Raw genomic sequence first — 12,358 nt, 5'->3', positions numbered from 1 at the left:
TTCATTAATACTAGAACTAGAATCTCGTTCCATATATAATTTATTTGGTTGTAGTACTGGTATAATATAATAATATCGTCCAATCTTTTAAAACTGGCTGACACCAAAACGTTTGTGGTTCTTAATTCGAAAGTCTTATCTTCAACCCGTTATGTAATCTGTGTACATGAGTGTGTATAAATGTTTATACACGTACGCTTCTGTAAGTTATTGCTCCTATCCTTATATGACTAAGAATTTAAATACATCACTCTATCCCAAGTCCTGGTTGTTCTGTTGTTCCTGCAGTTGTTGCACCATCAGTGAGTATTCATTGGCTGCTTCCTCTAGGTCTTTGTCAGTGGGGGCTGAATCTCCGTCCGGATGCCCCACGTCTCGCTCCTGCCTCATCTTGAGCCGCAATTCTCGCAAGCGCGCCTCCAGGATACGCTCGCGTTTGTTCTCACGTTCTAGGATCTGATATTGAATGGTTTTGCTCACGGTTAATACGATGCTGTCTAAAATTTACCGTATGAGTTTAAATTACAGAAACTAATGAGTGATTTTTTTTGTCTGAGTAAGTTCCTTGGATGGTATATTAATGTCGGATTTCTCATCGTTTAAATGCAACTTTTTACATAAAACGAGGTGTCATTTTAATTTACTCACATGGGTCAAAAGTTGTTTGTCATTTTTGTCAGCTGTGCCGAGGTTCTCTGAAAGTTCCGCCAAGTAAACGGTACCTTTACTACTTCCGCACGCCACCAAGAGACCCTGTTAATGTTAAGGCTTAAAAAACGCGATAAAAATTAAGTTTAAACATTTGACAGATAACACATTCATTATATTGACATCAATACGACTGAAAGAAGGTTTTTGTTGACACGAGCATCCCTTATGCATTTTAAAACCTAAATTATTATTTTTACTTTTCGTATAATATAAGCGAAAATGTGATTACATGAACATAAGATATATGTATATAGCAAAGATTATAGTCCTTCTCTTATAATATTTTCAATCACTATATATGTGTAATGTTAGTAAAAAGGAATAACTATATGTATATATGAATGCTGACCCCCTCGTGAGGTCGTACTCTCAACAAGGGCTCGTCACAGAGCTGTGCTGTGACGACGGGAGCCGTGCGGCGTCTGAGCAGGTCCCAGCAGGACAGACAGCCGTCCCACTGAGACACCAGCATCAGAGAGAACCTGGATATATACGACAACATTTACTTGTTATAACATAAATTAAACTAATATGTATAACAAGACCAACTGACAGACATTCACATCTCGTCTGCCCAGGATCACGGTTGCTACAAAGTAAACGAAACGTCGGGAGTACGTAGTTTGAAAAATAATAAAATAAGCGTAGTAATCCTAAAACTATTAGTTTCATTTAAATGAATACTCGCGAAAGGCTTGGATCTCATTTTGTTATTACGCATGTGATAGTTATGTATTTGATGATTTGCGTGTTAGTTTTTGATCGCGACTTCGTAGACTTCGGAATTGGGATCCGTGGGAAATGTAGAATGTGTTAGAACTGCATATAGCTACTGTGTTGGTGTGCCGACGACAGCGACATCTATAGTGTGCGTCACGTGACTTCATACTAAATACAACTACCATACCGTTACACCTCTGTAAATATTTGATGGACAAACTACATTACTGAGAAGCTTAATCAAATTGTCTTCAGCGGTGTTTGTGTGAAAGAGTAACAAGCATCAATACATCCGTACATCGATACAAACACTCGCATTTATAAGATTAGTTGACATTTGTAACCAGTTAGAGTCGTACCAGTACTTTACAGTACAGGAAATACGTACATAATAAAATTATTCTACTACTTTCTCATTTCTTTCTGAAGTATTTTGAATAACAGTCTTTATCTATTAAGTTTCTCTGATAACTTTGTCGGACTATGAGTATATATATTCTAACAATAAATTCATCAAGAAATAATTTTGTAGTATTTATCAGTAGCACCTTATTGGATTCCATGCCCCATCGGTTAATTTAGTTCTATGCGAATGTGTCCACAGTATAGAAGATTCCCTGCAGTCCTCACTCCAAACTCTCGCTGTCCAATCACCAACTGTTAAAAAATTTTTCAGGAACGTTGGATTTCTTTGCAGTGAATATACAGGACCAAGATGTGCCTCGTACTGAAATAGAGGGTATTCATAGTGTGATAATGTGTTTGTATTAGTGATATCGTTACGTTTGCTAATAATTATATGTTACATTAGAAATATACCTTTGAAGGTAGTTTCTCCAAGGGAGTTTTTCCTTTTCTATTCCCTCCAACGACTAGCCCAGTCTCGGTACCGATCATAAAACTAATAACAACACAATATTCTGTTAGTTTTCTTTTAGTCCATAGAACTAAATGAATTTGTACATTTTAATAGTAATACTTTTTGTTATTACCGAGTAGGTATTGTCGGTTCATATTCGAGGGCAGATATCCCGAGTGCATTTTCAACACTCTGAGTATCATTGTTGGTTTTAACAGGATCTATGATCATAAAATCTGTCGGCTCACTCATGTTTCTTGTATCCCACCTGAGAATGCATCATATCAGATATGACTATAATGAATATAAAAATTATTTTCACTCAAAACCTAAATCACAAACCACTTTACGACACCATCAGGAGACGCCGAGAAGAATTCTGCTCCAGTTTTTGAATTAATAAAGAGGACATTTCTCGTTAGTTCTCTGTGTGCTACGTGAGGTGGACACAGAGCAATGACTTCACCGCCTCGGCGCATGTCCCAACATCCGACCTGGAAACCTTAACAGTAACATATCCCACCATATTTGGTTTGATGATTGAATATAAACTTACTTGACCATTCATAAGACCTCCGACAAGAATATGTTGATCGCGAGGATTGTACTGCAAATCAAGGAGAGGCTGCGGCGGAGTTATTGTCAATTCAGGAGCGTTTGCATTTTCTGTAATTTTATTCATAAAATATTGTCATTTTACGAGTTCATAAACTCGTATGTTTAATAACACTTTCGCCATTAAATACCTATATCCCAAATGTAAGATAACTGAAGATTTCTAGAGTTTCGCGTGAAACAGATGTCAGCGTGAGCTGTTGCAAGTCGGGCTCCGTCTTGTTGCCACGATAAAGAACGAATAGGCCTTCTGTTAGCTCCTGGTTCCCTATAAACATTGACGGTATGACAGCTACTTCGCTCCACCGGTGGTATCGAAGGCAATTCAGAATAGTAAATCTGATACATATCTACTGCATTGTTCTGAAGAATATTATGTTCCATACTCTGCAATTTTTTTTAATGTATTTGTTATTGTTTTTTTTTTATATAATAATTTATGAATAATACCCACGTGGCCGAGATGCATGACCGCGTGTATGTAAGCATCGTCTTTCTCTATCTTTCTCCGATATCGTTGAGTTGCTTCGGGATCGTTGATGTTGATGTCTTTCGGCCAGCCTCCTTCCACATGGTTAACTCCCGAGCTTGTGTATTCAGCTCTATTCAAAATTAACATAACAGTGCCAATTATGTCATAAATTTATTTAATCATATACAGTTGATCATACTTAACAATCGCCAGTATTTTTTGGTTAATATGAAACTATACCTACTTAATACAGTTCAAGTATTTACGATCAAAATATATATTTTTGAACTACTTCTATATCGTCTTGCTTACTGTTACTCACCTAACAGAATTGACCCAATGCTCGGACATAGACTTGGTATTTTCAACGCTCACATTAACAGGATTTCTTAAAATATAATGTTTGTACATTGACGGATTTGAAGGTATGCTTACACTAAGCTCTGCATTTCGGTCTTCAAAAAGAGTTTGTCTACCAAATTCTCTTCTGCGTCTCGTATATTCATAGACGAATTCTGCTTTGTCTGTTTTCTCCATTATAAACCTTATTTCTGATAGATATTTTTACGTCTTTGGTTTTATTATCAGTATTGTAACTATAACTAATAACACCGGTAGTCTTAGCTTAGAAGGCGTTTGATCGATAGCTCAAGGGTTGTTACTTCTAAATATTGATAGGTTGAAAATATTTATCGCATTTGACTATTATTTTTCCTGACTGATTTGAAAGTAACAAAAAATGAAACGACTAATTTTTACGATTTATGAAATGGCTTGGTAAAAATGTTCGCTTTGATGTAAAATAATAGGAGTTAGAAAGGGTTTCATAATTTCGACGCTTTCTACACGAATATATGACGTATACGTATAACTTGGAAATATATTTTTTAAGAACCAAAAATAAGAATTTTCGAACTTCAAATTTCTTTTATTTTACAGCGTTATGAACTATTATGATAACATATAGCCTTTTGAATTTTTTTTATTCCAGTTTTTCCAGTAGTGTTTATAACAGATAGGTATTTGCTGTTACAATATTGTCTCAGTATTAGAAAATGTATTAATTGATGCGAACATTGCAAACGTATGTTATATGGGGCTTTTGGGTTATGAGCTACAGAGCCATCCTTATAAAGTGCTCTAATTAAAGGAGAGAACGAAATGGATTGCCTAATATCACAAAATTACCTACTAATTCTATTTCTAAATAACAAGATATAATATAATATATGTATAAGCAATATAGAATCCTAGAGGATATTTGTGCGTCGGCCTCCAGACCGGACATACTTTTATATTCGCGAAGTTTAAAGCGCGTTGTACTAATAGAGCTCACGGTTCCTTGGGAAACCAACAGCCCCAAAGACAATGCCATCAAGGTCAACAAGTACTACGAGCTCACTAACGAACTCACTCAGAATATGTTCGTTGTAAATTTGTACGCGGTAGAAGTAGGAGCGAGAGGTATAACAGCCAAATCTGTCTACAACCTGCTAAAAGACTTAGGCCTGCCAAGAACTAACATCAGTTCATTCTTGGAACGTGCGTCGAAGGCAGCCCTAGCAGGTTCGTTTCAAATTTGGTTAGGTAGAGAGAGGAGCTTGGACTTTGGAGGTGTGAGTTTAACGCGGGTAAGATAGGGGCCCATTAAACCTACACCTGGGTCACAAGTCCCAGGCACGGTTGAAGCTCCTCTCCCTGCATCGCGATGGACCCGGCACCCGCAAGGTGAATCCATGGAATGCTGAGAGGTTTCGTCTCATTTTAACTCACTGGTAATTTTAAATTTTATTTTTTATAATAAATCCGATAGTGTTTTAACATTTAAATAAAATGAAATATAGTTTAATAATACTCAAATTTTATTGAAATTAAAAAAATATATGTTAAAAGTGTAACAATTTTAACTAATACAATGGTATTGGATCGCTGGCAGTGGCTTTTCTCAGCGCTAACAGCACCACACGCGGCGGCGTCACGGATACATTACAGTAACAGTGTTCCAACATAAAGATCCAACGGAGAGCACTCTTCTGTTCTTCATTCATATTCTTTATTTGCGCTGCCTATGTCATAAATTGTATAATGTTTTATTATTTCCTTGTTTTGTTTTTTTCATTAATTCTGAATCAACTGTCGCTTACTGGATATCCAGTAGCGTCCTCCAACACGCTTATCGGCATTACAGCTGTCAGTTCACCCGTGTGATCCGCCAGACGAATCCTCAATTCCTCTAAAGTGTTGTCACTATATGTAAATATTGACAGAGTTTGTAATTATTATTGTCTATTCAGCAATACAAAAATGTAAAACCAATTATCACTGGAAGTAATTTGTTTTAAAATATTCATAATTTATTTAATATGAAGAAGTAGGTATGTACATATGTCATTTACTACTACGATCATTTCTTAATACGAATGGAAACCCAAACGGTTTTTATTTTAACTGGATTCGTTAACTAACGTTGAAGGTAGAAACTCGTCTAAATCAAGATGTGTAAGTAAAGCATGTAATTCAGCACAGAACATCCCGCCTGTGGCAAGTCTGTCACGCGTCTGACGAACGGTCGCTGGAACCGCGCGTTCTCCCCACCCCGACCACCCCGACCACTCCGCCGCCCCTCCACCTGGCGATGACGTCATATAAACGATGTCCATAAAATATATAGTTTTTTTTGAGGTCAAATAGTTGGCCATATTGACTTTTGGTAACAATTAAAAACTAAAAATTATTGTAAGCACTAAGCTTGTGTCTAAGTATAAAGGAGTGTACTTGAAAACAGGCATTCAGTTTAAATATGGAAATCCTATTCAATTCGTGTACAATGATCAAATGCGGAACTTTTCCTTCAACCAACAGAACTACACTAGATAGAAGATGCATAATTGCCTGAGCCCTGGCCAGAATCCAATCTGAGGACTGTCATACATGGGTTGTCATTTTAGTTGTACCTAATATTAAACAGTCACTTTGGCAGCACAATTGTTAAAATATCAGAGAAATAATCCCTGGTATCCTAACCACTATTTTGTATCGTCAATCTTAATACGAGGACTTGCCAGCGTTTCATACGTACATTTTAAAACAAAGTTTTTTGTAGGAAACGCCCTATACACATTTTTGTTACAGTAGTAGTTTGGTTTTTACATTAATTGGTATCTATAGATTATTATTAGGAAGCAAAGGTTTGATAAGAAACTTGTGTACCCGAGATTTATTAGATTATATAAAATTTTCTCCGCGCTCGAGATACAAATGATGAAAAGTATCTTTATGTAGAGATGACCTTTAGGCTGTGGGATAAGTTTATACAGTAAAAGTAGTTTAGGTAGGTAAGTAGTTTTAGGAATAAGTCACTGGCAACACTCAATATTTAGTTCTACACTACTTGTGGTGAGTATACTACTAATATCTCATGATATTATCCATCTAATCCATCTGTCATTAACGAGTTATAGGACACAAATTATGCACTTATTATAAAATTTAAATCGCTAACAAAACGTAATTATGTAGGTTTTGCTCAGATGTAATGACATAATTATGTTTGGTGCGTGCAAAAGGGGCTATTTATACATGGAAATACCTATGCATATCGTGCAAAGATTGAGTAATTGACGGTTATTTCAAATCAAAATTCTCATATCCCTCATAACTCACGCGTATTGGCCTGATTACTGATATATAGTCTAAGAGCCTTAGCTTCAGGGGTGTGAGGCTGGTGGGTGAGAACGCTTTTCCCGCACACCTGCAGACGCAGCCCGCCGCGCCAAGACACACGAGCGTCCGACACGAACAGCACGTCCAAAGGACGGAACTGTTCCGCTCTGATTGAAAATTTCTTTACTATGAATTTTGTATCCCAAAATTAACCCCCTAACCCCCCAAATTAGATTTTTTTTAAATTGTAATCGTAGTTACTTTAATGTGACTACAATAGTTATAGTAAATAATAAGTTATTGAAAATGAAAAGGTTTTGAATACTTTGTATACCTAATAAGATAGTTTCTATAATTCATGGACTTCTTACGTCTCTTCACAAACATGGCAGTGCAATAAAAAACTTTGTGGCGCTAAACACACGAACTAACTTAGTACTAGATATTTTTTATTTATCATTGGATAGTTTGTTTGCATAATTATTATAATCTTATCCTTTTTTTTATAAGTTACCTTTGAATCGTGTCCATATCAAAATATCTAACGTTAAAGTGGCAGGTGTTGTGTTGTCCATGATTTCGATAGCCCTCACGGACATTTCCACGCCTTAAATACATATGTACTTACTTTATCGCGAATCATTATTATAATATATTGGTAAGTAATACTGTACCTGCTTTCGTCTTGATATTTTTTATAGGTTTAACTGACTTTACCACAACCAACAATCAATGTATGTGTTATTTTTATCTTCTAAAAAATATAAAATACAATGTTATTTAACTTATTTAGTAGCATATTTTACAAATAATCATATTTTATGAATGACCTTTAAATGTATATATTTCGGATAAGCCGGTACAGACTGCGTGACGCTTAGTTGGTATGTGAAGTAAAGGCAGATACTGGCTAAAATCTCCTCCATATACACTTACATCTGATATTCCCTCATTCAGAGATAAGTAAAATGGAGATGTAACCTGATTAAAGATATTGTTAAAAGTAATTTTGTGCGATAATATTATGTAACATTGAAATATTGCGAACCTGCGGTCTGAAAGCTTCATTATCACCCGTTTTAATACAAATTTTAGGTGACGATATTTCAACTGGAATAAGATAAGGAAAAATATATATATAACAGAAATATGTATACACATGGTCAAAAATGTTTTGAATACAAACCTACGTCGCCGACAAGAAATCTTTCGTAGAAAGTATGAACAATATTGAGATCCCCAAATATCAACGTTTATGGTGTCTATTTCAGAATCACGTATAGTAAAAGACATAACTGCTCTACACTCGCCGCTCTTTTTTTTAGAACCTACCGATCGAGTAGTGTTCTTAGCTATAATAATACCAATAATTAAAGCATTTTTTATATTGATATTTAAGTTGTTTAAAAAAACTTTTTGAACTCCCGCCATTTTGTGAGACTTGTAGCCGACAATTTTTTGCTTTTAACTGATCTTCAGTAATGTGTTGGTGATGGAATATCGTTCAACTGCTTGTGAATGGAATGAGATCTTAATACACGAATAGTTATTTTTAAGCAGATCCAACAGTAGATTTAAAAAGTGGACTTGTAATCGGATAATATTTCAATAAATTATAAAATAAAAAAATCTTGTTTATACACAGATAAAAAAACTTTTGAAAGGAAAATATAATTGACTTCAGTCATGACAAACTGTTTACACTTCACAACTGTCATTTGATTATTTTGGCGGGTGAAAAGAAATTAATGAAAGAAATCCGTTTTTTATGAAAATATATCCAATATAATGCTCTTTAAAGTTAATGTTGAGAATTCGAAAAAACAATTTGAGGTGGTAGATGTCGACAGACATTCAGTGCAATACGCTGATGGATCCAGTCGGTTTTATAAAGTTTCGAGAGATTTTTCTAAACAGTATGCTCATATTTATTCAGCAAGGCTAAATATTTTTAGAAATATATTGGCACCTGTAGTTAATAAAAAGTATTCAAATAAATATAAAATTTTAAAATTGTGTGATCTTCGCGATAAAGGTACACCTTGTATAATCATTGGTACATTATTTAAACTTCAAGAATTAAAACCAAGTATTTTAAAAGAGCTCTCAGATCAACTTGAAATATTACCGCAACCAACAAGGTATACAAGCGTAAACTATTTATGTGTAGTTCTTAGCTACAATACGAATAAGTAATCTTTTTGCTTCTAGAACCCATTTTGTTCATGAAACTGACAGTTTAGTGTTGGAAGATGAGCTGCAAAGAATAAAATTATCTGGAGATTGTATTGATGTTAATAAGTGGTAACTGGTGTTGTTGTTGCTATACTTGGTAAAAATTTGTCAATAATATATATATTTTATTCATCACATAAAATGGTAATGTATATATATTTGATTTAGGTTCTGAAGATGAAGATGGAATATTCACTGTTAAAGATGTCTGCTGGGCGGGATGTAATGTACAAAAACCTCTACCTACATTAAATAACGACCGGTACTAATATTAAACTAAGTTTAGAGAAATCATTAATCATTTAGAGATCAAAATAGGAAAATACATGATAATTTATTGTTGTTTTCAGATACATTGTTCTGATGTCAGGATTAAGTCTAGCTTCCAAATCTGGAGACCATTTGTTCTCCTTAAACTTATTTATGGAATGGTTATCAGGGTTTTGTGTACTACACAATATCAAGAAGAAGTTTCAAAGATTGTCAGAGTTATAATCGCAGGTAAAAATATAAGCATAATTTTGATATGTAATTTTTATATATTACTTATACTTGCTTTATTGTTTAATAGTAATATGATGTCAAGTGTAACGTAGGTGTAATATATATATTAGTTCCTATAATTCAATCTTGTTACTTGGCACAATACATACATGATTAGTTTATTATAGTTTTATTGAAAACTAAAGTAATGTAATTTATGCATGCATAAAATAAAAATAATATTTAAGGTGGAATCTATGCAAACCAGTCTAGTGATTACCAACTTAGTGAATCAGATGTTATAAGCTCATCTGACGTTGTCGATTCATTCTCTGCTGCTGTCAGTGCGGTTACACCTTTAGATCTAATGCCAGGTTGTAAGGATCCTACTGGTATTATGTTACCACAGAAACCGTTTCATTACTGTGAGTTAAATTATTATCAACAATTCCCTTATTTTTACCATTGGTATGTTTATTAATCTTTGTAATTATTTTATATTTCCAGGTTTATTCCCAAAAGCAATTGAATATAAATCATTCAATAGAGTATCAAACCCTTATGAATGTGATATTGGAGGTATGTTAACAGTCTGTAAAAAAATATTACATAATATAAGTGAAGTCTTGCAAAGTTTGTTCATTATATAATTGTTTACTTGAAAGTTAGATGAGGGTGAGTAAAGTCTATACCTATCACTGAATCGTTTTGTACCTCAACTTGCTGACATTACTATATTCCAATTATCGTAATCTTCAATTAAAACTATTGGAATTGTTTTAAACATTAACATCATGTATGTAATTATGAGAGGAATTTTAATTATATTAAAAAGCTTCAAATAACTTTAGGTTTTGTATGCTTGGGCACATCAGGAGAACCAATAAGAGATATAATGCAGAACAGTGAGATAGACAAACATCTGGATGTTATGAAGAAGACTTTGGAGTGGAGGCACATGGCACCTACCTGTCCTGATAATGTTCCCTGCACACCCTGTATAGATACAGATCCATTCACCATTTATAATTGCCCCGCCATATACTTTAGTGGCAACTGTACTGAATTTGAAACAGAAATTTTTAATGGTAAATATGATTTATCTAGATAAGATTTCTAGGCTTGTATTTTGAGGATATAATAGTATTGAATATTCTTTCAGGTGACGATGGACAGAAAGTCAGAATTGTATGCATACCAGATTTTTGTGAAACCAAAACTGTAGCGTTGGTGAATCTTGCGAATTTGGAATGTTATAGTATGACTTTTGGCTGAACTTGTGTAATTTATTTATTGATATAAAAGAATTATTTCATGATTACAAGTTTTTTTTTACCTTAACGTTAATATTCATTTTTGAGGTTGCAACACAGTTTATTGGTTGCCATATGTCGAAACCCTCAATGAACCTTAAGATAGTAACTGATATTACTTACTAGAAGGAAGTAAATATTTGTCCTGTATAGTGCATTTCATAAGCTGAAACTTAAAATTTTTATTAAATCGCTTCAAATTTCGTTCATATATCGTATGTCGTATTACAGCCGATCCCGGATTAGGGGTAAAGTGAAAGGAGTTTGCCAGGTTGCAATACCATAGCCAAGACGAGTGTCCGTGGTGCATTCGAATGATCACTCATTGGTGCGATTGCGCTACGGTGTTTGTGTTCTACTGATGAAAATAAATATTGTGCTAAGTTTAACCACGTTTCACTAAGTAAAATTTATCACGTTCCGTAATTTTATGAGGCTCAGTTTAAATTAGTACATAATTATAAGTTTGTGTTCTGAAACTTCAATTATCACTCCTATTTTTTAATTGTTACTTATTAGGCTATGGTCTGAAACTTGACAACTGAATTTAACATATTTCGTTTTTTTTATTTAAAAGTGTCGGTTACAACGTTATTAAAAAAACATACCACATTTTTTTTAATTTCGCAAACGCTAAATGTACACAGTACATCGTTCAGTATAACATAGAACTATACCAAGAGATCGCTAATTGCTTAAGAGCATTAAAATAATAGTCGAGGCTATTCTAAATTATGGCAAGGACTGTTACTAGTCTTGAGGTAGATCGTATTTAGACAACTAAACAAAATATTTCCTTTTCCTAAACAATATTCACACTACAAAATAATAATATGGGGTCTGATTTCCACCATCGAATAAATATTTGCTTAGTTAGATGTCTAAATGATATCGTTTCATATTAAATTGGTTCTATAGACATCCATACACATTATAATATTAAAGTCTTGACTGTTGATGTCGTAATAAAGATCGACATGTAGATTTTGATATTTATTTCATTTGTGGTGGATGACAGTACCAAAAGACCAAGGATATTTGACTGAAATTATAATTGAAGGAGTATCAATAAAAATAAAACGGTACGTATTAAATCAGTTATTATTAGCATCTATTAAATTTGAGAATAGTTATTTGAGCTGAAAACTTTCAAATATGTAAACAATATAATATCCTACCAAATAATCTGTTAGCTAGATATTATTGTTCGACACTATTTTACAAATGTATATTTACCTATATATTTGTAAATAGTGTCGTACAATAGTGTGGGTTATATAATTTGGA

The 12,358-nt window shown here is 33.9% G+C and overlaps 3 protein-coding genes across 3 annotated transcripts; 1 reads left to right on the top strand and 2 right to left on the bottom strand.

The window, feature by feature from the left end:
* Positions 1 to 39: 39 nt before the first annotated feature.
* On the bottom strand, positions 40 to 3,914 carry LOC116772479 (dynein intermediate chain 3, ciliary). The gene is made up of 11 exons (XM_061522279.1): positions 3,700 to 3,914; positions 3,360 to 3,507; positions 3,037 to 3,292; positions 2,847 to 2,956; positions 2,633 to 2,784; positions 2,424 to 2,558; positions 2,251 to 2,332; positions 1,980 to 2,158; positions 1,061 to 1,193; positions 649 to 753; positions 40 to 456 (listed from the first exon to the last, which is right to left on the bottom strand). Exons 1-11 carry the CDS (start codon positions 3,912 to 3,914, stop codon positions 253 to 255), a joined length of 1,719 nt encoding a protein of 572 aa, XP_061378263.1. The 3' UTR covers positions 40 to 252.
* A 1,370-nt stretch (positions 3,915 to 5,284) lies between these two features.
* Positions 5,285 to 8,471, bottom strand: LOC116772311 (meiosis-specific with OB domain-containing protein-like). Its single transcript, XM_061522335.1, is given in 12 exon segments — positions 5,285 to 5,443; positions 5,522 to 5,624; positions 5,844 to 6,006; positions 7,041 to 7,207; positions 7,555 to 7,579; positions 7,582 to 7,647; positions 7,715 to 7,768; positions 7,771 to 7,794; positions 7,871 to 8,021; positions 8,089 to 8,150; positions 8,227 to 8,267; positions 8,269 to 8,471. Coding segments are annotated over 12 exon segments (1,218 nt in total).
* A 278-nt stretch (positions 8,472 to 8,749) lies between these two features.
* On the top strand, positions 8,750 to 11,076 carry LOC116772689 (DNA polymerase delta subunit 2). Its single transcript, XM_032664953.2, is given in 10 exon segments — positions 8,750 to 9,181; positions 9,252 to 9,337; positions 9,340 to 9,372; positions 9,444 to 9,537; positions 9,626 to 9,720; positions 9,723 to 9,776; positions 10,007 to 10,183; positions 10,266 to 10,337; positions 10,610 to 10,846; positions 10,921 to 11,076. Coding segments are annotated over 10 exon segments (1,314 nt in total). The 5' UTR covers positions 8,750 to 8,828; the 3' UTR covers positions 11,034 to 11,076.
* The last annotated feature ends 1,282 nt before the right edge of the window (positions 11,077 to 12,358 follow it).

The sequence above is a fragment of the Danaus plexippus genome, chromosome 12, assembly GCF_018135715.1.
Source record: "Danaus plexippus chromosome 12, MEX_DaPlex, whole genome shotgun sequence".
Lineage (NCBI taxonomy): Eukaryota > Metazoa > Arthropoda > Insecta > Lepidoptera > Nymphalidae > Danaus > Danaus plexippus.
Note: the sequence above shows the minus strand (reverse complement) of the source record. Positions and strands in the feature narration are given on the sequence as shown.